This window comes from Ursus americanus, chromosome 5 (genome assembly GCF_024610735.1).
Source record: "Ursus americanus isolate L20-20 chromosome 5, mUrsAme1.1.p, whole genome shotgun sequence".
NCBI lineage: Eukaryota > Metazoa > Chordata > Mammalia > Carnivora > Ursidae > Ursus > Ursus americanus.
The window spans coordinates 70,679,093-70,705,106 of NC_142131.1; the positions used below are offsets into that span (position 1 = coordinate 70,679,093).

Below are 26,014 nucleotides of genomic sequence, written 5' to 3' on the forward strand. Positions count from 1 at the left end.
CTCAGCTGGTGTCCATATGGTTTACTTACTATGTACATAGAGTTGATGTCAAACCTGTAGCCGGAGACAAGGGTGATGCGGGAGGAACCGACCTATCACCTTTCTTGGAGCTGGAATCCACCAAGAACATGACCTGAGCTGGGCACTGGGGAATGAGAGGGGCAATTGTTCCAGGAGCCAGCAGACTGGTAAGATGGAATTTGGTTTCGGTTGGATGAGACTGTTCGCGCAGCCCCGGTACCCTGGGTGGAATACGTTATTCTATTCCGAAAGTAAAGAGAAAGGGGCAACCTGAGAGCTAGTGAGTATTTTCACAATGAAGAATACTTAACTCTGAATCTGAGTCTTCCTCAAATAGAAACTGCTCATTTCAAATGCCCCAAGGATTAGGCAGCTCTCCTCAATAAACTCTCTGAGCATTAGATCCCTTCTTTATAAAGCATCAAGGATGATACCCAAGTATATTTCAAATCTCAAATTTAAGAACCAGCATTTTCTTAGAAAAGGCAGCTGTCAACTACACAGGGATCTCAGCCCAGAGACCTGGCCTCAGCTCACACACGGCACCACCCCTGCACCCCCACATCCTCATCCACAGGTGGTGATGATGATGACGATGATGGTGGTGGTGGTGGTGGCTCCCAGGAATTGGTCACTTACTCAAGTGTTTTAACATAAGTAATGTATAGGTACCACAATGATCTCCACTTAACAGATCAAAATAACAAGAGACAGAGAAAAATAAGTAACCCACACAAAGCAACAGCCAGTAAGTGGCTCCCTCACCCACCTGTTTAACCCAATCATCTGATTTGTGGACATGGTAGTAAAGATCTCAATTTTCTCACTTTCGGTAGCATGCCTGTTGTTACTTTTAAAAATTGTCAGCCTTCTAATTTGGACATGCGTGAACAAATCTCACAAGGGTAAGGGCGGGACTTAGGTGATTTAGATCATTTTTTGACAGCCACTGTCTTAGACCCACCACCGAACGTTCTGTCTTTGAACACCTAGAACCACAGAAGGCGAATACTGAGAATTCCCCTCAGCCACCTACCCATTCTGGGAGTTGTAGGATGTCACGCAGAGAATAGGGCTCTCAGCGTCGGTCCCGGGTTCCAGCCCCGGCTCCACCGCTTACCCCCTGAGTCACTAGGAAAAGTTCTTATCTTCTTAGGGTCAGTTTCTCTTCTGTAGAGAGTGCATGACACACCTCATATAATATAAAACAGCTAAGAGCTTCACGTTGGCACACAGGAAATGCTTCATGATAACAGCATCATGTTTGGGGTGGGAAACGTTGAATCCCGAGATGATCGATCCAAGATAGCTACAGAAGGGACAGAACGCTCAGAAGACAGGAAAGGATTAAATTTAGAGATAGCCGTTCTATCTCTGCAAGAACTAATCTTGACTAAAATAACCCCAAATGTGCCACTTCCTCTTTCCCGGAACAAAGAAAGAATGTATCATCTGTGAGAACTTCCATCCACGTTTCCCTTGAGCCACTCTCACTTGTACAAACATTTTCGAATTCTAACTGTTGGAGCCGGGGAGGGGACTGGTGGTGGGGGTGGGGGAGAACAGATCAGGCAGTTCGCCTCCACCTGTATTCAAATCATCTCCGGAATGCCGCTTCTTGAGAGGTACTAGGAAGTTGATGGTGGTGGCTTATCACACCTCAGGGAAGTATGATCTCTGTTCCAGCTCATTCGTCTTCCTTCTTGATGAGAGTGAGTGTGAGTGTGGGGGAGGGGCACAGGGAGGGGCAGAGGGGGAGGGAGAGGAGAGAATCTTAAGCAGGCTCTACCCTCAGCACAGAGCCCAAGGATGTGGGGCTCGATCTCATGACCTTGAAATCGATCCGGGTGGAAATCAAGAGTCAGGTGCTTAACCAACTGAGCCCTCCCGGAGCCCCATACCGAAGCTATCCTTCAAGCAGCTCTTGCTCCCTTGAAAAGATGGATCCAGAAAAAGGTGGTGAGGGTAGGAGGTTGGCTCAGTGGCGTATATTTCAGAAGTTGCTTTGGCCAGACCATTATCATCATCATCCTGCAACAAGACTCAGTCATTGGTGTTTGTCGGGCATCAGAGCTACTCACTGGTTGGCTGCTGACATTAAGTCTCAGTGGGCAGGGAGCCCAGTGCTTTTGTGCCCTAACATTTCACCTCACAACATCCTCATGGTATTTGCCGCCTCAAGTTCGCAGTCCGCCACTCTTAGAGATGTTTGAAAAGAATACTTGATGAATCTTATGAGTAAAAGCAAACACAAAAGGGGCGCCTTGGGTGGTTCAGTCAGTTAAGCGTCTGCCTTGGGCTCAGGTCATGATCCCAGGGTCCTGGAATAGAGCCCCACCTCCGGCTCCCCACTCAGCAGAGTCCATTTCTTGCTCTCCCTCTGCCCCTCGCCCCTCACCCTGCTTTCTCTCTTTCTCGAATAAATAAATAAATAAATAAATAGAATCTTTTTTTAAAAAAAGCAGACATAAAAGAATATATACTGAATGATTCCATTCATATGAAGTTCAAGGACAAGCAAAACTAGTCTCTAGTGCCAGAATAGTGGCCACCTTGGGTGGGAGACTTCTGGGTAATAGAAATGGTGTTTTGGTTTCTTGTTTTCTGAGAAAGAGAGCACGAGCGCCGGTGGGGAAGGAAGTGGCAGAGGGAGAGAGAGAATTTTAAGCAGTCTCCATGCTCAGCCAGGAACCTAACTTGACCTATCTCAGGACCCGGAAATCATGACCTGAACTGAAAGCAAGAGTTGGACGCTTATCTGACTGAGCCACCCAGGCGCTCCAGAAATGTTCTTTTCTTAATTGAAGTGCTGGTTAATAGGTGGGTTCCCTTTGAGAGAAATGTCTGGAACTGTACCCTTAGGATTTTCTATTTATATGTTATACTTTAGTAAGTTTCCTGAGAGGAGGAGGAGGAGAAACAGAGGAAAGAATATAAGAAAATGAATGGACATTTGAAACAAAAGAAGTGAAATAACTAGAATCTGAAAAGAAGTTTCATTAATTAAAATCATAGTGAGCTCTCACTATGCAGGTATTGGAAGAGCTAAGGTAAAAAATGTCGATAATGCCAAATGCTGGCAAGGATTTGGAAAAAACTGGTTCTCATACATTGCAGCTGTCAATGTAAAATGGCATAACTACTCTGGAAAAGAAATTTGCTTTGCAGTATTTACCGTACGAGTCAGTAGTTATGCTTGGGCATTCATCCAGAGAAGTAAAAACTTATTTCACCCAAAAAGATGGACACAAATGTTTATAGCGACTTTATTCATGGTAGAAAAATATTGGAAACAGCTCCAATGTCCTTCAGTGGACAAATGGTCGAACAAACTCTAGTATATCCATATAATGGAATATTACTCAGCAATAAAAAGGGGGTGCATTGCTGATACGTGCAGCTACCAGGACGGACCCCAAGGGCATTCTACTTGGGGAAAACAATCGATCTCAAAAGATAACACGCTTTAGGATTCCATTTATACAACATTCCCTAAATGAAAACACCACAGAGCTGGAGAACAGATGACTGGTTACTAGGGATGGAAGGGGGACGAAGGGGGTGGGGTGTGAGCACAAGGAGGTAGGTGGCATGAGAGAATTCTTTGGTGGTGATGAATCAGTTCTGCATCTTGATTATGGCGGTCGTTTCACAGATCTCTAGATGGGATAAAATTAGGACGCTACACGTGCGTACACACACACACACACACACACACACACACAAATGCAGGTTCAAAAACAATGAACCCTATTTAATGAAAATTAAATAAGGTCTGTAGTCTGGTGCCAACATATTGTTGTCAGTCCCTGGTTTTGATATCGTATTACACCTACCTACACAACAGGGCTGGAGAGAGCTGGAGGAAGGGTGCATAGGACTCTGTACCGTTTTTACCACTTCTTATGAGTCTATAATTATTTTAAAATGAAAAGTTGTAAAAGAAAAAAAAAAGAGAAGAATCAATCCTGGCCAGTTTCAATTAGCCCCATTTGCAAATCCCGTTTCCTTCAGGCAGACTTGTTACCCCGTAACTCCTGTGTCTCACCGTCAGGCGCTGTCAGAGGAAAGCACACAGCCCTTATGTGGAACTTCATCCATAGAAAATACTTACAAACGGTGAGGGAAAGAAGCAACCACATTATGCTTCTTAGGCTCACTGGTTCATGTCTCTTGCTCCTTGAGCTTGTATGATTTGCATAATGGGTTTCACATCAACTTTGAATGTAAGACTCTTTTACCGAAAGTGGAATCTTCACATATGTGTACAGAGATTTTCTTAAATATCATCATAACAGAAGGAAGGCAGGAGGGAAGGGAGACTCGGGAGACAAGTTGGCCAAAGTAAAGCCATTTTGGGTTTTAGGCTGACCCTTACCCTAAAAGTCCATGGGTCATAATAAAAGTGACAAGATCAGATGCACGGAAGACCACAAGACCCCACTCCCACTGGCCGTAAAAGCCACGACATTGGGTGGGCATTCTTAAAATTGCGTCCCGTGGGTAATTCCACAACCCTAACACGATAAAACAACTAACCAACCCATGTAAGTGATAATCCCAAAGTTAAAGAGTAAGCCCCTCCCTATGTGGTTAGCTACTGTTTGAAAATTTACAAAGCCCTTTGTTAGAGGCAAAGGGAAGTGGTCTTCCCCATCTGGGAGGAGAGACCGCTACTTTGTCTATGAAGCAGCTCCTTTCTTACTTTTTTTTTTTTTTTAGATTTTATTTATTTGAGAGAGGGAGAGAGAGCAGCAGCAGGGGGAGGGGAAGGGGCAGAGGGAGAGGGAGAAGCAGATTCCCTGCTGATCAGGGACCAGGGACACCCCCCCCCAACACCACCACGTGGGGCTCAATCCCAAAACCTGGGATTATAACCTGAGCCAAAGGCAGCCGCTTCACCAACTGAGCCCTCCAGGTGCCCCACCCCACCTTCCTTACTTCCATACCTAATAAGTCTTGTTTCTCTGAAAGTCTTGCTCTTGAATTCTTTCTCATGCAAAGCCAAGAACCCTCTCTCGCAGAGCCTTAGCCCATTTGGCATCAGAAGAGTTCAATTTAAGCTACTTAGGAAATAATCTGTATTAAAATTAGCACTGGAAAAAGACTGAAAAGCCTAGGTTGTCTTAAATTCCAAACTTAGTTCTTGCTGACAGCCACCAGGAAGTCAGAGCCTCTTACCAAGATGGCAGCTTTCTCCCTTTCCTCAAGTTAAAAGGACTGAGAAGCCAGTGTTCTATCAGCGGGATGGCTTCTTTTAAAGTCTGGGAGAAAGAAATGTAGCAAACACTATCACACAGATGAGAGGTGACATCTTCTTTCTCGGTCTGCTAATAAATGCCGAACTGGTTCAGAACACAGGGTGGGTTTTAAAGCAATCAGCCATGTTTATATTATTATTCTTGGTTGAAATTCCGTGGTTAGTCAAGACATAGATAAAACAAACTAAAACTAAAATTTCAAAAGCCCATCTTTTTGTCATCAGGAGATACAAAAAAATCCTGTCATGAGTTAGCAAGTATGAGGAAGTGTTGTGATTTGTCCAAAAAGGACTCTGGACACCAATTCTTTGAACATACACCAACGAAAAGGAAAAGCCCCCTGTCCTGTCTGAGAGCCACAGGAAAAGCCACTGGGGGTGAAACACAGTGAGGGTCCAAACCGCACACTGGGCTCCTTCCTCAGGCTGTGTTCCTGGGCCTTTGCTGGCAAGAGGACATGGTGCTTGTTACTGTTTCCCCTGGAAGACTCAGGGAGCTGGGAAGCGGTCCGCGACAAGCGAGAAGACAGAACGAAATGGTGGGCGGGACCCACTGAGATCTGGCTCACTGGCTAGGCTGGCAAGAACAGAGAAGGGCCAAGCTCGCAGGACCAGTTCAAACCGTGCACTTGTGTGTCCTGGTCTGAAGCCCCAGGGGACGGAGCTCCACCTCCCTGAGCACAAGGATGTGAAGCCAGGGTTTATCGAGCTTCACAAGTCTGGCTGCAATCAACTTTGGGAAACATGATCTTTAAAAAAAAAAAAAAAAAAGTCTTCCCTGTTGCTAGGTCTCATCTTTTCCGAAGAATTAAAAGATTAATTAAATGTTAATTAAAATGTGATTTCATAGTTTTCCCTTAGATTCTTCTACTCGGTAGAGTTTCTTTTCTTTTTATTTATTTATGTATTTATCAGGGAGAGAGAGAACACAAGCAGGGGGAGCAGCAGAGGCAGAGGGAGAAGCAGGCCCCCTGCTGAGGAAGGAGCCCGATGAAGGAGTCGATCCCAGGACCCTGGGATCATGACCTGAGTCCAAGACAGATGCTTAACCAACTGAGCCACCCAGGCGTCCCTACTTGGTAGAGTTTGTAATCTACATTTTGCCATGAACTCGTTTACAATCATTTTTATTTTGAATGAAAAAAAAAAGGACTGTGAATATTTTTCTTTCACCCATACTTTCACGTGCACACACACATATTTGCCATTGATTTTGAAAATGAAATTGCCATTACCATGAGCATACTGCTTTTATTTATTTTTTTTTCAAAGATATATTTCATTTATTTGAGAGAGAGCGCAGGGGGGAGCAGGTGAGGAGGGGCAGAGGGAGAGGCAGAGGGAGTCTTAAGCAGACTCTTTGATGAACGTGGAGTCTGATATGGGGCTTGATCTCATGACCCTGAGATCATGACCAGAGCTGAAACCAAGAGTCGGACGCTTAACCGAGCATATTGCTTTTAAAGTGTCAATTTTAAAACTCAAACACTGTTTGAAAATTTTAAAACCAGGCAGCCTAGTTGGGGCTAACTAAGCTTTTCTTGAGATCCTCCTCATCCTGGAAATCTCAATTTTGTACTAACTTACCTGTGCGTGGTCACTGTCCCCACCATTCAGTGAACGACTCCTCAGATACAGGAATTAGATAATCTCATATCGTTCCAGGGCCCAGCCTGGTGTTGGACACATAAAGGATGTTCAATCATCATTTCTTCAATTGACTAGATTGACTGACCATGCACAGATGGGACTCCCATCTTCATACGCACAAGAATGTGATTGTTAACAGGTTAGCCCACTGTTAAATCTTTTTTTTTTTCATATGTATTTGTTTCCAGTTAAACCAGACTATCCCATGAAGAACTCCAGACACCCTCAGTACTCTATTACCTCTTTCGGAGCCATGAGGGGCAAGTAGCGATATGGTACCTCGTTTTCAAAGATGGCCCCAAAGAACCAAGCATCCCAGAATTCATGCCGTTGTGCAGTCCTTTCTGTACTAAACTGTAGTAGGCCTTATGTGCGGGGAAAGGGGGACCTCTGCAGCCTTGGGATGGTCAAAACTTGTACATTCCAAAGAAAGAACTGACCCTTGACTATAGCTCCCAGGAGATAATTTCTAAGTCCTTGATATAACCTCCTTAATTAGGGTATCTCTGTGTATCAAGGGCCTTGGGCCATACCAGATAGTTTATGCTAACCATGTGATTTCTGGGTAACTTCTGTTCTCACTTGCCTGGGGCTCTGGACCATCAGATATCAGTTTGACCTCTGGAGGGCGTGGAGACTAACGTAGGTCAGTCATTCCACGCCTCAGCGACTGGCCCCTAAGAAAAACCTAGACATCAAGGCCCGGGTAAGCTTCCCCGGTTGTACGTGTTGTTATACATCATTGCTGGGACAACTAAGTGTTGTCTATAAAACTCTACTGGCAGGGGACAACTGGAACCTTGCACCTGATTTCTCTTGGATTCTGTCCTCTGTGCTTTTCTCCTTTACTAATTTGAATCCATACCCTTTTGCTGTAATAAACCTTAACTGTGAGTATAATAGCGTTTCTGAGTTCTGTGAGTCCTTCTAGCAAATCATCAAACCTCAAGGAGTCATGAGGAGCCTACACATGGTCTGTAGTTTGATTTAATCAACAGAATGACACAGCAGTGACAGTGTGCCTGTTCTGGGCATTTGCCTTAAGAAGGTCCAGAAAAGGGGCGCCTTGGTGGCTCGGTTGGTTAAGCGTCTGCCTTCAGCTCAGGTCATGATCCCAGAGTCCTGGGATTGAGCCCCGCGTAGGGCTCCCTGCTCGGCGGAGAGCCTGCTTCTCCCTCTCCCTCTGCCTGCTGCTCTCCCTGCCTGTGCTCTCTCTCTCTGTGCCAAATAAATAAAATCTTAAAAAAAAAAAAATAAGAAGGCCCAGAAACTTCTACCCCTGCAATTTTGGATGCCCTGAGAAAGAAATAAGTAGAGACCAGGGGACGAGGAGGGGCTGGCACAGTCAAATCTCCAGAAGATTCCAGCCTGAGCCACTGTCCGACTGCAACCACATAAGACCCCGCTACAGACAACTGCCCCGTTAAGCTCAGCCAACCCACAGAATCACGGGAGAAAAAAAAAATGGTTGTTGTCTTAAACCACTAAATTTTGGGGTGGCTTGTTATGCAGCAGTAGAAAACTAAAGCCAGCAGGAATGATAAAATAATTGAAGAGATTCAGAATTTAATTGGCTGAGAGATCAGACCTAAGTAACTGCCGGAAACCATTACGTCCGACAACTCAACCCAAAAGAATTTTCCTAAATTGAAAGCAAAAAGGCATTTATTAAGGAAACCAGAAATTAATAAAAATTCTCTCTGGCTGTGGAAGTCTGTTGTTTAATTTATTGAAGGCTCCAAGCTTATTTCCATTGCTTGTTTGGAAAATGGCAACAAGCCATCGATAAACAATACCTCACGGAGGGACAGACTTCAGGTTTCAAAGCCCATCATGTTTTAATTTTATCCTTAAAATGAGAATGGGAGGTAGTTGATCTTACTCAAAGTGTAGATGAGGCAGGAGAGGTCCCCGGCAGACAAGTCGAAACCCTAGTTTCGACTGCCTGTACCCTGTGTGGTAACCTGTGGGGTTCTACCTGATACCCCACCAATGAGTTCCCGGGAGGAAGAGATGCCAAACTCCTGAGCCATGGTGTTTGAAAATACTGTGGAACATTTCCACTCACGGATTTCGCTGCAAATACTCAGTATTTTCAGCAAGCTAAAAACGTGACTGCTCAGTCAAGACAACACGAAGTCCATAAGCTTAGGCAACAGCAGTAATGGTGGCAATTTAATGATCAAGCCCTCTTCCAGGACAGTAAATGTCTTAAAAAATGTATCATTTGCTTTGCAAGTATTTATCCTTTAGTGAACGTAAGTGGTCTTAGGAAAGAGCAGTAAGAGACCCCGAGCAGTCACTGAGGTTGGTTGAGTGGTAGCTCTTGCTGGGCTCCTAACAGCCCATTTCCGGGAAAATGGAACCTGGATTTCTCATAAAACATCAATCATCCCGGATAATGGTGACAATCCAGGTATGCATACTCAGAGTTTTCACTTCCATGCTTTGAATTTATACCTCACATCACGCAGGTTTAAATGACTTAATTAATCCATCCATAAGCTTTTACATGGAAAAACCAAAGTATAGAGAAGCATGTTGTCTTAGGTTGTTCTGTGAGTCAAATCGCATATTTTTAAAAATCACATGTGCTTTCCTTGTGCTGAGAACTGACCCCAAGCACCAAAAAACAGACTCTTAACTACAGAGAACACACTGATGGTGACCAGAGGGGAGGCGGGTCGGGGGACTGGGTGAGGTAGGTGATGGGATTAAGGTGTGCACTTGTCCTGACGAGCGCTGAGTATTAAAATGTATAGAACCCCTGAGTCACTATATTGCATACCTGACACTAAAATAACACTGTAGGTTAACAATACTGGAATTAAAAAAAAAACAACATACAAGAAACAGAATAAACCCCAAGTGCCTGATGAGCACCTCATCTCCACGAGGCCAAAATAGTTACATAGCTAAGAGGCAAGCAGGCAGAGAATTTCTTCAGGCACCCAAGAAGGACGATGAGGGGGCCTTATCCATTGGCTGTCTCTTCCGACAAAGATCTCATGGAAATCTGGTGGACATACAGCACAATTCTCTGTACTTAACATTTTCCAAAGCACAGATGTTTTTCCCTTAACTGTGAACGCTGGCTGACTTGTCTGAATCCTTTTCAGGGCTCAGCAGACGGGACGTTTTTGGTGTCTTGTCCCCTATAACTTGGGGGCTGATGTTCACTGCGGGATGGAAAACACATCTTTGGCTAGACAGACATGAAAACACATCTTTGGCCGCTTACACAAAAATTTTTCCATTTTGGGAAATTCCCTGTGATAAAAGTGTTTTCCTGGCTCTGGTCAGACATAAGTAACTACGAGGACACCTCAGTAAAAGAGAAAACAGATTTATAATCGTTTGCCGTGATAGTGATATGCGATTTTAAGCCCCTGAGGATTTTCCTGTTGTTTCATTTTGGAAACAAAAAGTTGACTCATTTTTCTGGTTAGTACCTCAGTGTTTTCATTAGGGGGTTTCTAGAAAGACTTTAGCTGAATCATCATAAGGAAAATTATTTCAGAGCTTGGATAAAAGTTTATCTCCCATAAACAGCACGGCCTGCTAAAACCTGCTTGGAGTTTAACAAATTACCGAGAAGCTTTATTCCTAGGAAGGCAATGTATCAAGTAAAACAGCGATTTTTCAAACACGGCCAAGTTCAACTAGTTTAGATTAATGCAAGTTTGGAATGCAAAATTGACTAAAAATGTCAAAATATTCTTAACATACTAATTAAGTTTGTTTTATTAGAATATTTTAATTTTGGGTGCCTGGGTGGCTCAGTCAGTTCAGCGTCTGCCTTTGACTCAGGTCATGGTCCCCGAGTCCTGGGATCGAGCCCCGCATCAGGCTCCCTGCTTGGCATGGAGTCTGCTTCTCCCTCTCCCTCTCCAGCTCCTCCTGCTTGTATATGCTCTCTCTCTCTGTCAAATAAATTTTTTTAAAAAAAGAATATTTTGATTACTTAGCAATTACGTAGCACTTAACTATTTACTACAAATATTTCATCAAATAGATATATTCATCTTTCATTTATTATCTGTCAAGGTCAGTATGCTAAATTATAATTAGGTGTTCTCATCAGGGATCTCAAGAATAAATTGAAATTTTCAGTAAATATCCAATTGGTATGTACAGATTATAAAATACCATTTTAATCTTTTGCAGGGGGCAAGACAGGAATGAGAAAGCTTAAGCCTTTCCTATTTTTAAGTATTTACATGATGGGAAAACAGAGTTTTCCAAATAATTGTAAATGAGACATTGTTCTATAAGACAAAAAAAAAAGCCTTATTTCTGCACCATTAAAGTCTTTTTTTTTAAGATTTTATTATTTGACAGAGAGAGACAGCCAGCAAGAGAGGGAACACAAGCAGGGGGAGTGGGAGAGGAAGAAGCAGGCTCCTAGCGGAGAAGCTGGGATCACGCCCTGAGCCGAAGGCAGACGCTTAACGACTGTGCCACCCAGACGCCCCTGTACCATTAAAGTTCTTAACACTGGTTCATCTTTTAAACTCATTTTGAGTTGTATATGGAAGGTCTAAGAATCGGAAAAACACAAGGCTATTTTAAAAATGACTTGCTCAGATATTTCTAGCCTCTAAACCTGGCAAATAATGATAACACTTCAAAGTGAAGCCTTACCTTTTCTGGGGAACACAATGGTGAGGCCATGTCTCTCTTGGTTGTGGGCGCATAAAGTGGCTTTCTCATCTATGGAAGGACTGCCTGGGGGGAGGAGCACGTTGTACCCCATGGATCAGTGTTGGCTGTGAGCACCTTGAATTGAAGTTCTGGAGGGGTCTGACATTCGAGCCACGAGATGTCCACAAATTGGAAACCATGTTCAAAGTTCGTAAAATGTCTCTGTATAAAATCATACCCAGATCTTTAGAGAATAGGTCAGACATGTATGATTTAAATACCATCTCGAATGTCACTATGTGAAAAACCATTTCAGAACACATTGCCCATTGTTGTCTGAAGCAATGATGTTTTTAGAATGGCCTTTATCCATACCATATTTATTTATTTAAAGATTTTATTAATTTATTTGAGAGAGAGCATTACCAGGGGCAGGGGTGGGGGGCGGTGGGAGGGGCAAAGGGAGAAGGAGAAGCAGGCTCCCCACTGAGCAGGGAGCCCGACACAGGACTCGATCCCAGGACCCTGGGATCATGACCTGAGCTGAAGGCAGATGCTTAACCACCGACTGAGCCACCCAGGTGCCCCCATCCATATGATACTTAAAGAAAACCCGGGTTTTACTGCTATCCTGATTTTGACACTTAATAGCTATGTGACCTTGGGCAAATTCCTTAACTTCTTTTGCCTTAGTTCCCTCGTCTGTAAAACAGTAAAGTTCATGGTAGGGAATAAATGAGTTAATGCGCCTGGCCCCTAATAACCAGTCTGTGTCAGCTGTTAATCTTAGTATTATCCCTCACCGATTGTATGAACTCATAATGTCTGCAGAAAACCCATCAGCGTGAAGTTTTAAAAAATCAATTTAAAAAACTGAGCTAACAGGACTCTCCCCTTCTGCCTTCCTCCGGTGTGAGATTAAGGGCTCCTCGCTCTCCCTCCCTCATGAACATTTGATTGCTAGCCTGCAGGCACAACTCTATGAGCCAAATGTGCCCAGTCTGATCAAAATGCATCCTCAGAACCCCCCTCTCTCTAGTTGGTCCTGTCCATAGCTAGAGAGGAGCAAGAAGCACCCCCCCACACACACACACTGGCCGGGGACTCCATCTGGCATACCTGTGCTGAGGGAGGTGTGGTATGGAACAGAAAAGGACCACATCAGTAGTCCCCACAGACCTGCAGGAAGGCTGCTGAACTAACATTAATCACCAACTTAACAGGCTGTGAAGCTATGCTCTTGCTACAACATCTAAGAGTCACCTGCCCGCTCTGGGACGTGAGAATGGTTAATTTCAGTTCGGATCTTGGGCTCGAGGATTTTATATCAAACACGGGGACACTCTGTCTCTGCTGCTTGTCTGGGACAAGCACACGAGGGACCCGGGGAAACTGATCACCTCCTTCCGGCTGGGCTGGGTTAAAGCAGATCACATCCTCTGGAATTTTCAAGTTGTGGGACCTTCCCTGGTGAACTCCCACTTTAATGCCAATCTTCTGGGAGGCAGGCAAATTCAAGGCAAACAAGTACACTAAATCATGGACACAGTGACAATGCAAATATTTAGAGCTCGTAGTTAAGTCTGTTATTTCCTGACAGTTGGCCGGCAGGTTTTGTTTCTTTCTTTCTTTTTTTTTTTTAATAAAATAAGATGTTTACTTTCTCATCCATGCACATAAAATTATATAGAAACAACACACAAAGTGCTCAGAATGCAAATGTTCTTTGGTTTACTCATCAAAATTACAAATGACAAAATAGCAAAAACCTTATCAGTTAAATAAAAACAGCCACATTCTTTATTTACCTATCAAACCTTATTCGACATTGAAATGCATTTATTTTCATTCTCCTGGTCCACAGCAACAGGCTTTCTTTCTTTTTGGCCCTTTATCCCCCCTAAATTATTTTGATGGGCTCATCTCTAAAGATTGTTGTACTTTTCTTCCTATCTCTGACTTTTACAAGAACCACCTAGGTTTTTCTTTGCATCTCTTACACCTGAAACGGATACTAAAAATGGAGATTTCTCCAGCACACATTCACAAATGACCACGCTTTCGAAGGATCACCATGGGTGCGAAAAAACAGGATTCCAGCCCCAAAGACATGACTCACAATGTCAAATACAGTTGGTTCCGACAACTGATATCAGGGAAGCACTTGCTTTTTCTGAGGGTTCAATCCAACCGCCTCAATTCTTGACTGTCTTAATTCTCCACAAAGTCTTAATTCTTCAATGTCAGTGACAAAGTCTTTAACCAAGGAACACTTAACAAAAGGTAAGACTTGCACACTAAATTATCTCAAAAGGAGCATTGGCAGCAAGGGAAAGCTCGGCTTTTTAGAGAGGTACATACACATAGTAAGGAATAACAGCGATTCAAAGTACATACGCCATACACGTGAGAGACACCCAACGTGCAACTGACATATCTGACCTAAAAAAAACATCCTGAGGTTTGGAGCCATTCAGATCTGCATCACACACCCAGACACCTTCCCCACGATCTGCTGATTGTGAGGGAGGGAGGTGTCCACCGCAATTTTTGGCAATCTGCTTTTCTTCAAATGAAACAAGCTGCATAAAACGTTACTGATAGCGCCTGATGCCTGAACTGGGCAAGTCTTTCTGAAACATGGGTCTTCGGTAAAAAATTCATTTTTCCTTCATAAATCAGCAGTGCTCCGTTTTCAAAGAAATCACGAGCGGTCACAGTCTTCATTCACATGATCAGATGTTCTCCTCGTCCAGCATTTTGTTGACCCCATCGCAGAGTTTTTGTAAGTGGGGCTTAAAATTCCCAAAGGGGTTATATAAGGCAGCTAAAAAATCACAATCTGAAAAATGGTCAAAGACGTTATTCACCCGTCCGTGCGACTTGGCCGTGAGGTGACGCTGGATGATCTGGTGGAGCATTTCTCTGCACTCATTCAGCAGCCGGGACAACACGTTCCGGTCAAAGGTGTACTCCACCTGGTGGAAGCTGACCACGGTCATGGCCAGCTGGTGGACCTTCTTCTTGAACTTCTCCATCAGCGCCAGCTCGTCCTGGTTGAACTGGTTATTCCGGTAAAGAATGGCCAGCTTGATGACTGTCTTGATGAGGTTTTTGATGATCTTCTCGGCCTCCTTCTTGTTCTGGGTGTACTCCTTGGTCACTCGGTAGAGCTCATCCAGCACCTCGCTGCTCGTGTCATCGATGAGGGTAGTGGCGATGGATTTGGACACCATTTTCCCCAGGATCTTCTTCTGCGCCTGCACGGCCAGGTTTTTGGAATTGAAGACATCTGTGGCCACTACAAAGAGGCACATTAAATGAAAACAAAGAGATATTAAGATATCAAGGATTTTCCTTCTCACTTTCCCACAATATGGTTGCCTCCCATCTACTGACATTAGTTTCCGTTCAGAAAAGGATTTAAAAATTTCACTACATTTCTGGGCATTAGGTTCTTTCTTTCTCTCTTTTTTAAAGATTTCATTTATTTGTTTAACAGGGAGAGACAGAGAGCGCACAAGCAGGGGGAGCAGCAGGCAGAGGGAGCCCGATGCAGGACTCGATCTCAGGACCCTGGGATCATGACCTGAGCCGAAGGCAGGCGCTTCACCGACTGAGCCTCCCAGGCACCCCAAGGAAAGCCCTGGTTTAAACTTCAGCTGCAGAAAGTCAAATTTCCTGAGACGCCATCCCGCCCCTTCCAGTTTGGTCATCCTACCCACCCCGAATTTCAACTCCCAGAAGCTGAGTCTTAGAAAAGAACATTCATTCCTTGCAGAGCTCATCGTCACTTGCTGTTTCTGATGACTGGCCATTGTCTGTTCCCTTGAAACGTTTATACATTATATGGAAATAACCATACTTTTATGAGCTACTGAAATGTGCTCCATGAAAAAAACACTTTTGAAAAAGCTGAGGCTTAGAGTTTGCTTTAGAAATTACCATCACTTAATGTGACAGAGCTGTCAGATACACGTAATAATTGTTGTACATATTAAGTACGAAATGCCGTGTGATGCTTTTAGCTTACAGCCGGTCTGTGAAAATGCTCAGGACATGTTCACTCCTCAAACCAAGTTTAGTTCTTCCCCTAAATTCCCCCCCCCCCAACTCTGGGCACGCTACTTCACCAAACTGTGCTTTCTCCCTTCCCTTCCGGGTCCTCCGAGCTGGAGTTTTCGGGGTCTCTATCCTCACTGTGGGTCCAGGACCAGCTGCTGTCTCTTGTAGGCCAGTGCGTAAGCCCAGGCCTGGGTGTTGGAAAGCAGTCATGTAGTAATGAAAGATAAAAAAGATTGAAAATACAGATAGGTAGGAATGAGTCAGGGCGGTAGCGATATACAATTATTTCTAGTTTGGACGGGCTAGCGGCTGAAAGCAGAAAGGCAGCTGCTCCCAGATCCAGGCTGCGAGGGTGTCTAAGAAGAGAGACTCCCTCCATGTGGGGCTGTCATGTTCGATCTGATGCTTGGGCCAAAGGAGCTCTCGGGATATATGCCAGGTAGTGCCGAGTGGGTCCTCCTGGCCAGGAAGCCATTCGTTAATGCGAGGGCCAAATGCCCTGAAGGAAAGCCTTCACCGGACCAGAAGCTGTGCCCCACAGAGGTCGATATTTAAACGTCCGAAACATGAACTGAAACTTCAGAAGAACTGAAAATAGATTTTGAGAAGGGAAAGGAAAGCGAAAAAGCATGAGAAACGGTCAACTTGTGAAGGTTTCCCAAACTTTTTCCTGTTTTCATCAGCCACACCCATTTCTATCCCTAAAGGTTTGCAAAAGAGCATATGGGTTAATCCACATTAAATAGTTTGTATCAAAATAAATGGCACACACATAGTTACTATTACCCGGTTAAGACCTGGGACCTTCTTCCATTGCAGAATTTACGATATGGATCTCAATAAATTAACCCGACTTATATAGGAAGAGATCCCCCCCACCCCAAATTTCAGATCCACGGTAAATAACACGATTTCAGAAACTTACATAAAGCGCAAAGGTTATTCTGTGTTGAATCTATTAGGACGTGACACAGTTTCCCAACACCCATCTGGGATTTACTACAATGTCGAGCTGATGGAAACATTGTACATTATTAAATGGCCGGAACCAGAGGGAGACCCGTAAAAATCCTCTGTGCTTCTCTCCGAGACTGGACTTGAACGTCTGCACCTCTTCTAAGTGCCTTTGCTCATTAAATCTCAATCAAATGTTCCATTTGATTTCAAACATAAAGACAATGGAAAATTTTTCATGTAGTAGCCCTTGAACCTCCCACAAGAGAAAGTGCGAAAAGCAATGCCACGGCCACCAAGATCGCTCCCCATTTACCAGTAACAAGTCTCAACCAGGACAGAGAAGCTGACTTCTGAGACTCTCCCAGTTGCCCCAGAGGAACTGCAAACCCTCCTCTGGAAACGCAGCAGCCACTTCCTCCTTTCGATTTCTTTTCTGGGTTCTATCCAGCTCAGTCATCTTGAAAGGGAGGGGGCAGCTCTTTCTCCCCCTTCTTTTCGAGCGTTAGTGAAGGCTTCCGTGGAGCCAGTGGGGACGGGGTTGTGGCTGCGAGTTGCTAGCCAGGGCTGTGTGGTCTGTGATGATGAAATCCGACTTTTTTCCCCTTGCAAATTAACTGCCTTTAGCCATCGCTGCTCAAGCTCCTTTGTCAGTTCCTCATCCTCTATCAGATCCCTTAAAGGCCTGCTGTATCTCGGGGCTAGTCCTGGATCACGTTTTTCTCCTTTGCTCTACCCCCAGCCCCGTGTAAGTTCGTCCACTCCCGTAGGCTTCAGATGCCCCCAGGTGCCAGCAACTCCCACACTTAGAACTCACTCTGACCTCTTTCCCAGACTCATTTTGCAAAAGCGTTCAAGGTTTTCCTTTTTCTTGGCTATTCTGCAGGCATTCCAAATGCACCGCGTCTACAATGGAATCCTTGATTCCCTCTGGCCCCCAAAGCGTCCCTCCTCCATTCTACCTTCAGGAATAGCATTCCCTCCATCCCTTTGCTCAAAGAGGGGCCTGGCCATCACCCACCCCAATCTCTCTCTTGCCCCGCCCATGATCAAGAGCCTTCCATTCTCCCTTCCCCCACTACCCTCCATCTCCATGGATACCAGCCTCTTTCAAACCCCTTTCCAATCTCTTCTCACAGAGCAGCCAGAGCCTTTCAAAATGTAAATTAGAAAAAGATGCTGAGTTCAAGTCTTTGCTAACCAACACACTTACACACTTCCTTGTTCCTGAACTCCTCCTCCTTTGCCTAGATTTTGACGGTCTGCCTTTTCTCCCTGGACCGTAAGCGCTCTGTGAGCGGAGATGATCCGTCTGTGCACCGGGGGACCCTCTGGGCCTACTCGGGTGCCTGCTGCGCGTCACTTCTGACCAAAGAGGAAGCCCATTTCCCCTCTCCCTTCTCTCCACTTAAATGCTTCCCTATGAAAACTTGCTGGCCTGCAAAACAAGAGTTTTAAATACATATGTGGGGGTTTTTTGTTTGTTTGTTTTAAAAGCTAGAGAAACAGATATTTATTTTACCTAGCTAGCTATGTAGTTTTCTTCTCTCGCATTCAAGAGTGTGGTTTCTTTTACTGTCATCAATCAGGTTTTTCGTTTTTTTTTTTTAAAGGACAGATTTGTTGTGTACAATGAGAAAACACCGGAGGACAATAATACAAATATTTAGTATAAAAGCTGATGCAATGCTTTTGCCTTGTATCTGCTACCACTGGTTACAGTGGCGATCAAACACAGGGCCCACCTCTTCTACGTAACTATGTAACAGAGGGACAGACCCAAGGTATGTCCTGGGAAGCAGCAGAGGTGAATAGGAGGTGTTCTCCAAGGACAAGGTTCTGAAAATACGGTTTCACTTGTGGTTCCTGGGTGGCTCAGTTGGTTAAGTATTTGCCTTTGGCTCAGGTCATGATCCCAGGGTCCTGGAATTGAGTCCCTCACTGGGCTCCCTCTCCCTCTGCCTGCTGCTCCCCCAGCTTGTGCTCTGCCTCTTTCTCTCTCTCTCTGTGTCAAATGACTAAATAAAAATCTTTAATAAAGGGACCCCTGCCTGGGTGGCTCAGTCGGTTAAGCGTCTGCCTTCAGCTCAGGTCATGATCTCAGGGTCCTGGGATCAAGCCCCGAATTGGGTTCCCTACTCATTGGGGAGCCTGCCTCTTCTCCCTCTCCCTCTGCCCCTCTGCCCTTCTTGTGCTCTCTCTTGCTCTATCTCGAATAAATAGATAAAATAAAAAAAATCTTTAATAAAGAATTCGCTCATGTTTGAAAATATACATGTACATCCTTGACCAAGGAAAACGAAGCTATATATCAAAAATATACCAAGGACTGCCACTAGTAAGACTGTTGTATAGAGAGAGATGTCAATGTTATTTTATGCCTACTTATCTCTGAGCCCTTCCTCGATATCTCTTTATCTCCTGTCTTGGTTTAACGAAATCGTCCACGCCAGCAACGTTTGCTGTAAAGCTAACTGATATTCGGGGAATCCCATTTTTAGCATCAACAATTATGAATTTGGAGATAAAAGCTGATGGTAAAAATATACTGACCCCTGTCTATCCAGGGGAAAAAGTGCTCATAAAAAAAAAAACCCAAAACAAGAACTTTCCATAAAATTAATTAATGAAAAACTATAATTTGCTGAAATTAACGATTCCCCACAATATTATTCCGACTAGAAATTGCTCACCCAGTAAAGCGCAAGTGACTTGCCTCACAGCCTCGCCAGCAAATAACTAATTTCTTCACCCATCAAATTTGTTATCCTTGGAACTTCGAAGCAGCGACTACAGACGCCCATGTATGCCATTTCTAATTCCCGCCTAGTTAAACTCTGATCCAGCAGGCCCAGCCTCAGGAAAGATGGAAAAGAAAACAATCTAGAGAGCATGCCTGGCTGTTGTGGGCTGTTAATAAAAGTTCTTTAACTGAATACATAAAACCTTAGCTCTCTTGCACCTGAGTAACTCCGAAACTAAATAGGGCTTGGTAAAAAAGCAGGGGGTGTAAGAAAGGGGCCACAACCAACTGCAAACAGTGTCCCAAGAAGTCAACAGGCTAAGAGTTGCCCTCCCTGCCTTGGGGTCCGGTGAGCGCTCCCAGTGGAGAAGCAAGGAATCCTCGGAATGGCTGGCGAGGGACCTGCGACACCAGATCTCCACACTCAAAATCCCCCACTCGGGAAATTCAACAGGGCAGAGAAGAAACAACAAACAAATAGAAAGAAAGAGAGGGAAAGTGCAGGGGAGGGGAGAGGGTGGCAGGCAGGCAGAAGGCGCTGAGATGCTGACTGTGACAGGGGCTGCCTGCCTGCGAGCTTCAGAAGCACGGACCGTGACAGCAAGCTGGAGGCAAGCTTACCCACAGAGAAAGAGCCAAGTGCCAGGTACCTGAAACCCCAAATCGGGCCTTCGGGCACACAAATGGAGGCCCTGACATGAAAGAACATCGTCTTAAGAGAATCAGTATCCCTGGGGTCCTGCCCCTGATACCAAATGCAGAGGCTGGTGGTTACGCATTTTCCTGCCCCCAAGTGGCAGAAGACCAAGGGTATGCATCATCACCCCGACAAGCTAAAGCATGCACTCCGGGTCTCCTGCCACCTCCAGAAGGAGGACACACTCACTTTAAAAGGCAACATAATAGGGGCACCTGGGTGGCTCAGTCGTTTGGGCATCAGACTCTTGACTTGAACTCAGCTCAGGTCTTGATCTCAGGGTGGTAAGTTCAAGCCCTGCATTGGGCTCCACGTTGGGTGTGGAGCCTACTTAAAGAAAAAAGGAAAGGAAAGGAAAGGAAAGGAAAGGAAAGGAAAGGAAAGGAAAGGAAAGAAAAAAGAAAAAGAAAGAAAAGAAACGGCAACCTAATAAAGAAAACACATGTTAGGGAAAATGGTGACTTTGAAATGGGCCAAAAAAGGGGAAAAAAAATCACTGGGTAGTTTTTCAGTGGAGAACCGGAACTGTAAAGCATCCTGTCTTGTCCCAGATTCCTTTCACTGTTCTTTAAGCCGCTACCCTACAACTCTGTAAGTCATAGAAGACTAGCAATATTATTGCAAAGGCCTCTTGTCCATAGAGATACAAATCAATTTTTTTCTAGTGGAGGTGCAACTCAAGTCTTCATTTTCTTGTTTGCCTGTGTTGCACTTGGGATTCTTCTGAATCAATTATAAGAGCTTACTGGTTCCTCGTTAACTACTGAGTTTGGTTCAATCTTTGGCACGGCCATTTTGTATCTGTAGGAGAGTCATGAGTTTACCTTCTTAAAAAACAACCTTCACTGCATATTAGAATTTTTTCATCAATACCATTTAAAGTAGAAAAATTGCAGCATAAACCTTTAGCATACTGATGAGAATTAGTATACATTTCCTGCAGCAACTTCTCCCACCAGGGACCTGGAAAAGAGTGTACTTATGAAAGTCCAAAGATTCTGTACCTGGTGGTTCCACGAACTGCTATACCGCTCAAGGATACAGCTGAGACTCAGTTTCCCCATCTGTAAGATGAGAATAATGATGCCCACTTCTGGGAACTGTTCCAAAATGAATGGACATAGACCATCTCCACAGGTTTCTTTGAAGAACTCAACAAACTAAACTTCGAATGCATTCTGATGCTTTCGAATACTGAATCAGATTTGGTCAGAATTAATCAACTCCTTCTGGAAGAAATATGTAGCTGAGAAATGCAAAACGCCAGATGGTTGTGTGAAAACAGAGACCTCACAGAGACCTCAGTTAATAAGGAGTTACATTTCCTTTTCCATGATGACATACAAAAAAAAAAATCTAACATATATTAAAGCTTTATCAGGGAATTTCTTTTTTTTTCAGGTGTTGAATCTCTTGTTAGCAAGGACTCTGATAGGTAACGTAAGGGTATTTTGTCCAGAGCAAACTGACCCATGGAGAACAGAATCGAAGACAAGAAGAAAGACGGCATCAGCACCCACGCAAAACTTTGCAACAGGGACAGATGTGGAGCAAATGGGGCAAAAATAAAGCCACAGTAAAAACCCACAACAGCTAACAAGATTACCCCAAAGAGTCGGAGCCTCTGCCGAGGAGTCTGTGAACCAGAGAACCAGACACCCAAAGGCAGGGCAGGAGGCCGAGTAAGAGCAGCACGAAGGAGACAGCGGGCTCAAGGTCAAGCATCCTGGGTTGTAAACTTGAGTGCAATTTTAATTCTTGGAACCTCAGTTTTCTCATCTGCTAAGCGGAACCTCATTTCAAGTCAGTACCGCTTGGAGGAGAGTTAAAGAGCTAGGAATCTGAAAACACCCAGCAGGAGGCTAAGCTCATGACCACAGAGCCTTGCTCCCTTATTTAGTACCCCCATGGAATGGATGTGCAGGGATTCAAACCCAACCTATACACTCACTGTGTTCTTTCTCCTTGTATCTCCCGATGCTTCCTGTTTTCCAAATCTATAGACAAGAGGAATCACGTGCTAAAGAAAACACTCTGAAGCCTTTCCCTGTGTGATCCTGGGCTGTTTTTGTTGCTTGAATTCTGGAATCTCTTCGGCATGATTTTAGGATCAACTCCATGTCCTTGATTCCTGTGGCTTAGTTGTGGGATGATTTTAAAATTGAAAACGTAATTTCCTGAGTCTCAACCCCTTTAAATTCACATTAGACTTCATCTCTGCCCCTTTGTAGTCGACTTGCTGCAGGAATCATGTGATGCCTTGATTTTTTTCTGCATGGCATAAATTCTGGCAAGATGTCTCTACTCCCTCTAGCTTCACCCAATACCAGGATTGGAAGAGAGGCTGGTGATATTTATATGAAGTAGACCCCAAAGAATGTCTGCCTTGTAAATATTAGTATCGATGATACAAGAATAGAAATGACTTTTATGGTTACCCAAAGTTAGACTGAGAGGTTTACAGTCACGAGGACCCACTAGTTAGCCACAGTATTTTGAACATTTATTACACGATCCCCAGAACCGTCCAGAATCTGCATTATCTTATTGAAGCTTCATAACAATCCCAAGAGGGAGGTTGTTATTGTCCCCATTTTACAGATAAGGCCATTGAGGTCCAGAGAAATTAAGTTACGTTCTCAAGGCCATGCAGTTAGTAAGTGGGAGAGATCGGCTTGAACCCAGATATGTTCAACTCCTAGCTATTCTCTCAAGAATGACATTACACGACACGAGCTCTTAAAAAGGGGCTTCTTCTTGAAGGGAGGGGAAGACCTAATATATTTGGCTAAGTAACATGAAAGGAAAGGAAAGAAAACAAAAGCAAGAGACTAGTTCGCCTTGAGGGAAGGAAACAGATTCCATATAAAGGAGATCAAACCAGCTGGGTTTAAAATAGCTTGCATATCTAGGGAAAACCCTGAGCAGTTTTTAAACATTTTAAAATATAATGTTAAAAAACAAAAAATAGGTGGCGCCTGGGTGGCTCAGTTGTTGAGCATCTGCCTTCGGCTCAGGACGTGATCCCGGTGTTCCGGGATCGAGCCCCACATCAGGCTCCTCCACCAGGAGCCTGCTTCTTCCTCTCCCACTCCCCCTGCTTGTGTTCCCTCTCTCGCTGGCTGTCTCTGTCAAATAAATAAATAAAATCTTAAAAAAACAAAAAACCCAAAACAAAACAAAAAATATGCTTACGTTGTTCAAAGGCCAGATGTAAATATATAAAGTGAAAAGTCTCTCAGCTTTGCCCCCTCAACAGTACAGCCTGGACCCCAACTCCTACTTTCCAGAGGCAACAAGTGTTCTTAGATTTCTGGTACCCTTTCAGAGTTGGGCTTTTTCGTGCACAGATAAGCATACACATAGATACTGAGCAGCACGTAGAAGTCTTACAGGCTTGCAATTCTTAAGAAATGCAACTTTATAAAAAAAAAGTACTCTCTGGTGAAAGAAATTTGGGGAACAGTGTATACTAAGATACCCTTTGAGATGCACAAAAAACATCAATAACATTAAAGTCTGGAGGATTAGTAAAACAGTCAAGGAACACCTTAACTTTATTTACCCAGGTTTTCTCAATTAATTACATAAAGGTTCCACTATTTGTACACATTTGTAGGATAAGGCCAGTGAAAACTACTGGCTAACAAATTGACTTGTTATCCCTCTGGAACAGATTCACAATTGTCCTGTGCAAAGCCAGGCAATGTGAGCACGGACTCCAGAGTCACACTGTCTGGGCTGAAAGTCTGGCTCTGCCACTGGGTGCAGTGTCCCTGGGGCAAATTACCTAACCTCTCCATTCCTCAGTTTCCCCATGTGCACATGAGGCCACCTGAGTCCTTTATGAGAATTCTGTAAGAATGATCCATATAAAATGAGAACATTAACCCATAGACATGAAGCATTCCACAAAACTTCTGTTGAGTGTCTAGGATGTCTCTGATACTGTGGTTTCAATGATAAATAACAGTATCCCAGCTTGCACTCACAGGGGGTGGGGGTGGGGCCAGAACCCACCATGATGAGGCCTGTAAAAGGAGTGTGTAAACAGGCAACAGTGGCAAAGAGAGAGAACATTCCTTTTGCTGGATGCAGTCTGGAGCGAAGCTAGATTTGAGAACGTTATCATGAAAGGAGACTGACCCAAAACATTGACCTTGAAGGAAAAGAAGATTCTGCCTTTCAGAAGTAAACACGACCATATTCCAGAGCTGATCCCCAACCCCGGCTGGAGAGGGATTAACAATTCTGCCCAGCGGCATACCGGCAGGTCAGAAGTCCAAAGATACGGGTGGGCCCTATAGATGTTAGAAAAATTGGAAACACAATCTATGTTTCACATGTTGTCTTAGGCCAGGAAAACTCATCACAACAAAGGTGCTCCGTTTTCAAGAGGGTAGTGTCGGGGAGGGGACATCCACAGTGGGTATCTGGGGCAGCAATGTCAATGACCCAGGCCACCCGCCTCAGAAGAATCTGGAGGCTTCTTAGAAGTACAAACAGCCCTACCAACTGAATCAGAATCCCCAGGACTATAGTCTAAGAAGCTGCATTTGTATGTGGTTTGAATGTATAAACACTGAGGTGTACGTCCAGAATGCTGTATTTTAAAATGTTCCAACAGACATATTTTGGGCACACAGGCATGCTCTCAGTAGACCCGGGATGGACTTAATTCCCTCTCAAAAACGTTTCACCAAAAAGTAGATGCGAGCTTGTGCACAGAATCCAAAGAAAATGTTTTAAGAATAGAGCTTATTGTATTAAAGCCTCAGAATTTTAATACTGTATCCAAGAGAACAGAAAAGTCAGTCTCCCTTAGATGTTACTTAAACCAAAATTGGACAGGGCCTAACTCCATCACTCATACGGGTTTGAAATGAAATAAAAAATGTCCTACAAGCGTTTATACAAAACTGACTTTAGTGAACTGTTCTTTAAAATTAAATGAAAGCTTCCTTATTTATTATGTTGGATTAAGATAGGTTATGTTTCTCTTAAAGACTTTTCAGTGAAGCTGGATTTATTTACACATTTCTTGAGGGCATGGAACATTTCCACTATCGATAAAATCCAATCTCCTACCAGAATGTAGAGGAAAATCCTCTACACGAGCTCTATGATTTTCTTTTATTTTTTTCTTAAAGATTTACTTATCCATTTTAGAGAGAGAGAAAGAGAGAGAGCATGAGTGGGACGAGGGGCAGAGAGAGAGAGATAGAATCTCAAGCAGACTCTCCAACGCGGGGCTCGATCCCAGGACCCTGAGATCATGACCTGAGCTGAAACGAAGAGTTGGACGCTTAACCACCTGAGCCACCCAGGTGCCCAAGCTCCATGATTTTCTTTCTTTCTTTTTTTTTTTTATTAAAGATTTTTATTTATTTATTTGACAGAGATAGAGACAGCCAGCGAGAGAGGGAACACAAGCAGGGGGAGTGGGAGAGGAAGAAGCAGGCTCATAGCAGAAGAGCCTGATGTGGGGCTCGATCCCACAACGCCGGGATCACGCCCTGAGCCGAAGGCAGACGCTTAACCGCTATGCCACCCAGGCGCCCCCAAGCTCCATGATTTTCTACACTTTTCCACCTCTATGTTTCCTACCCTGTGAGAGGCCCTGGCTCCTGATGAATATTTATACACACGCAGAGCTTAGAAAACCAGTAACAGATCTTAAAATCGAGCACACAGGAGTGCAGTTTCGTTACGGGTATCGGTAGTCAACATAGCCCTTCTGGTCTCAGCGGGCTGCTCCTGGTCAAATACTAGGGACAATCAGACAATGAAGTTGCAGTTCACACTTGTGTAGAACTCCAAAGTTTGCAAAATATTTCCCCCACAACAGTTTTTATGTTTACGAAACTGCTGGTTCTGGGTTAGTCCTCTTATTACTTAACCCCGAGGCAAGCAGATGAGAGAGCCCATGATTCAGAAGTCAAGTGACGTGTCCAGGGACATGGCAAAGTGAAGGTACTGC

The 26,014-nt window shown here is 44.2% G+C and overlaps 1 protein-coding gene across 5 annotated transcripts in view; it reads right to left on the minus strand.

Moving 5' to 3' along the window:
• Positions 1–13,277: 13,277 nt before the first annotated feature.
• Positions 13,278–26,014, minus strand: part of TNFAIP8 (TNF alpha induced protein 8) — a 112,524-nt gene continuing 99,787 nt past the window's right edge. For 3 of the 5 annotated variants that reach the window (XM_045794871.2, XM_087862363.1, XM_045794869.2), the window contains exon 2: positions 13,278–14,876. In XM_045794871.2, coding sequence (XP_045650827.1) covers positions 14,311–14,876 — 566 coding nt within the window. In that variant the 3' untranslated portion in view covers positions 13,278–14,310. Of the gene's footprint in view, positions 14,877–16,910; positions 17,586–17,807; positions 18,328–26,014 lie in introns of those variants that run through there. The other 2 variants (XM_045794872.2, XM_045794873.2) reach the window with 2 other exon arrangements.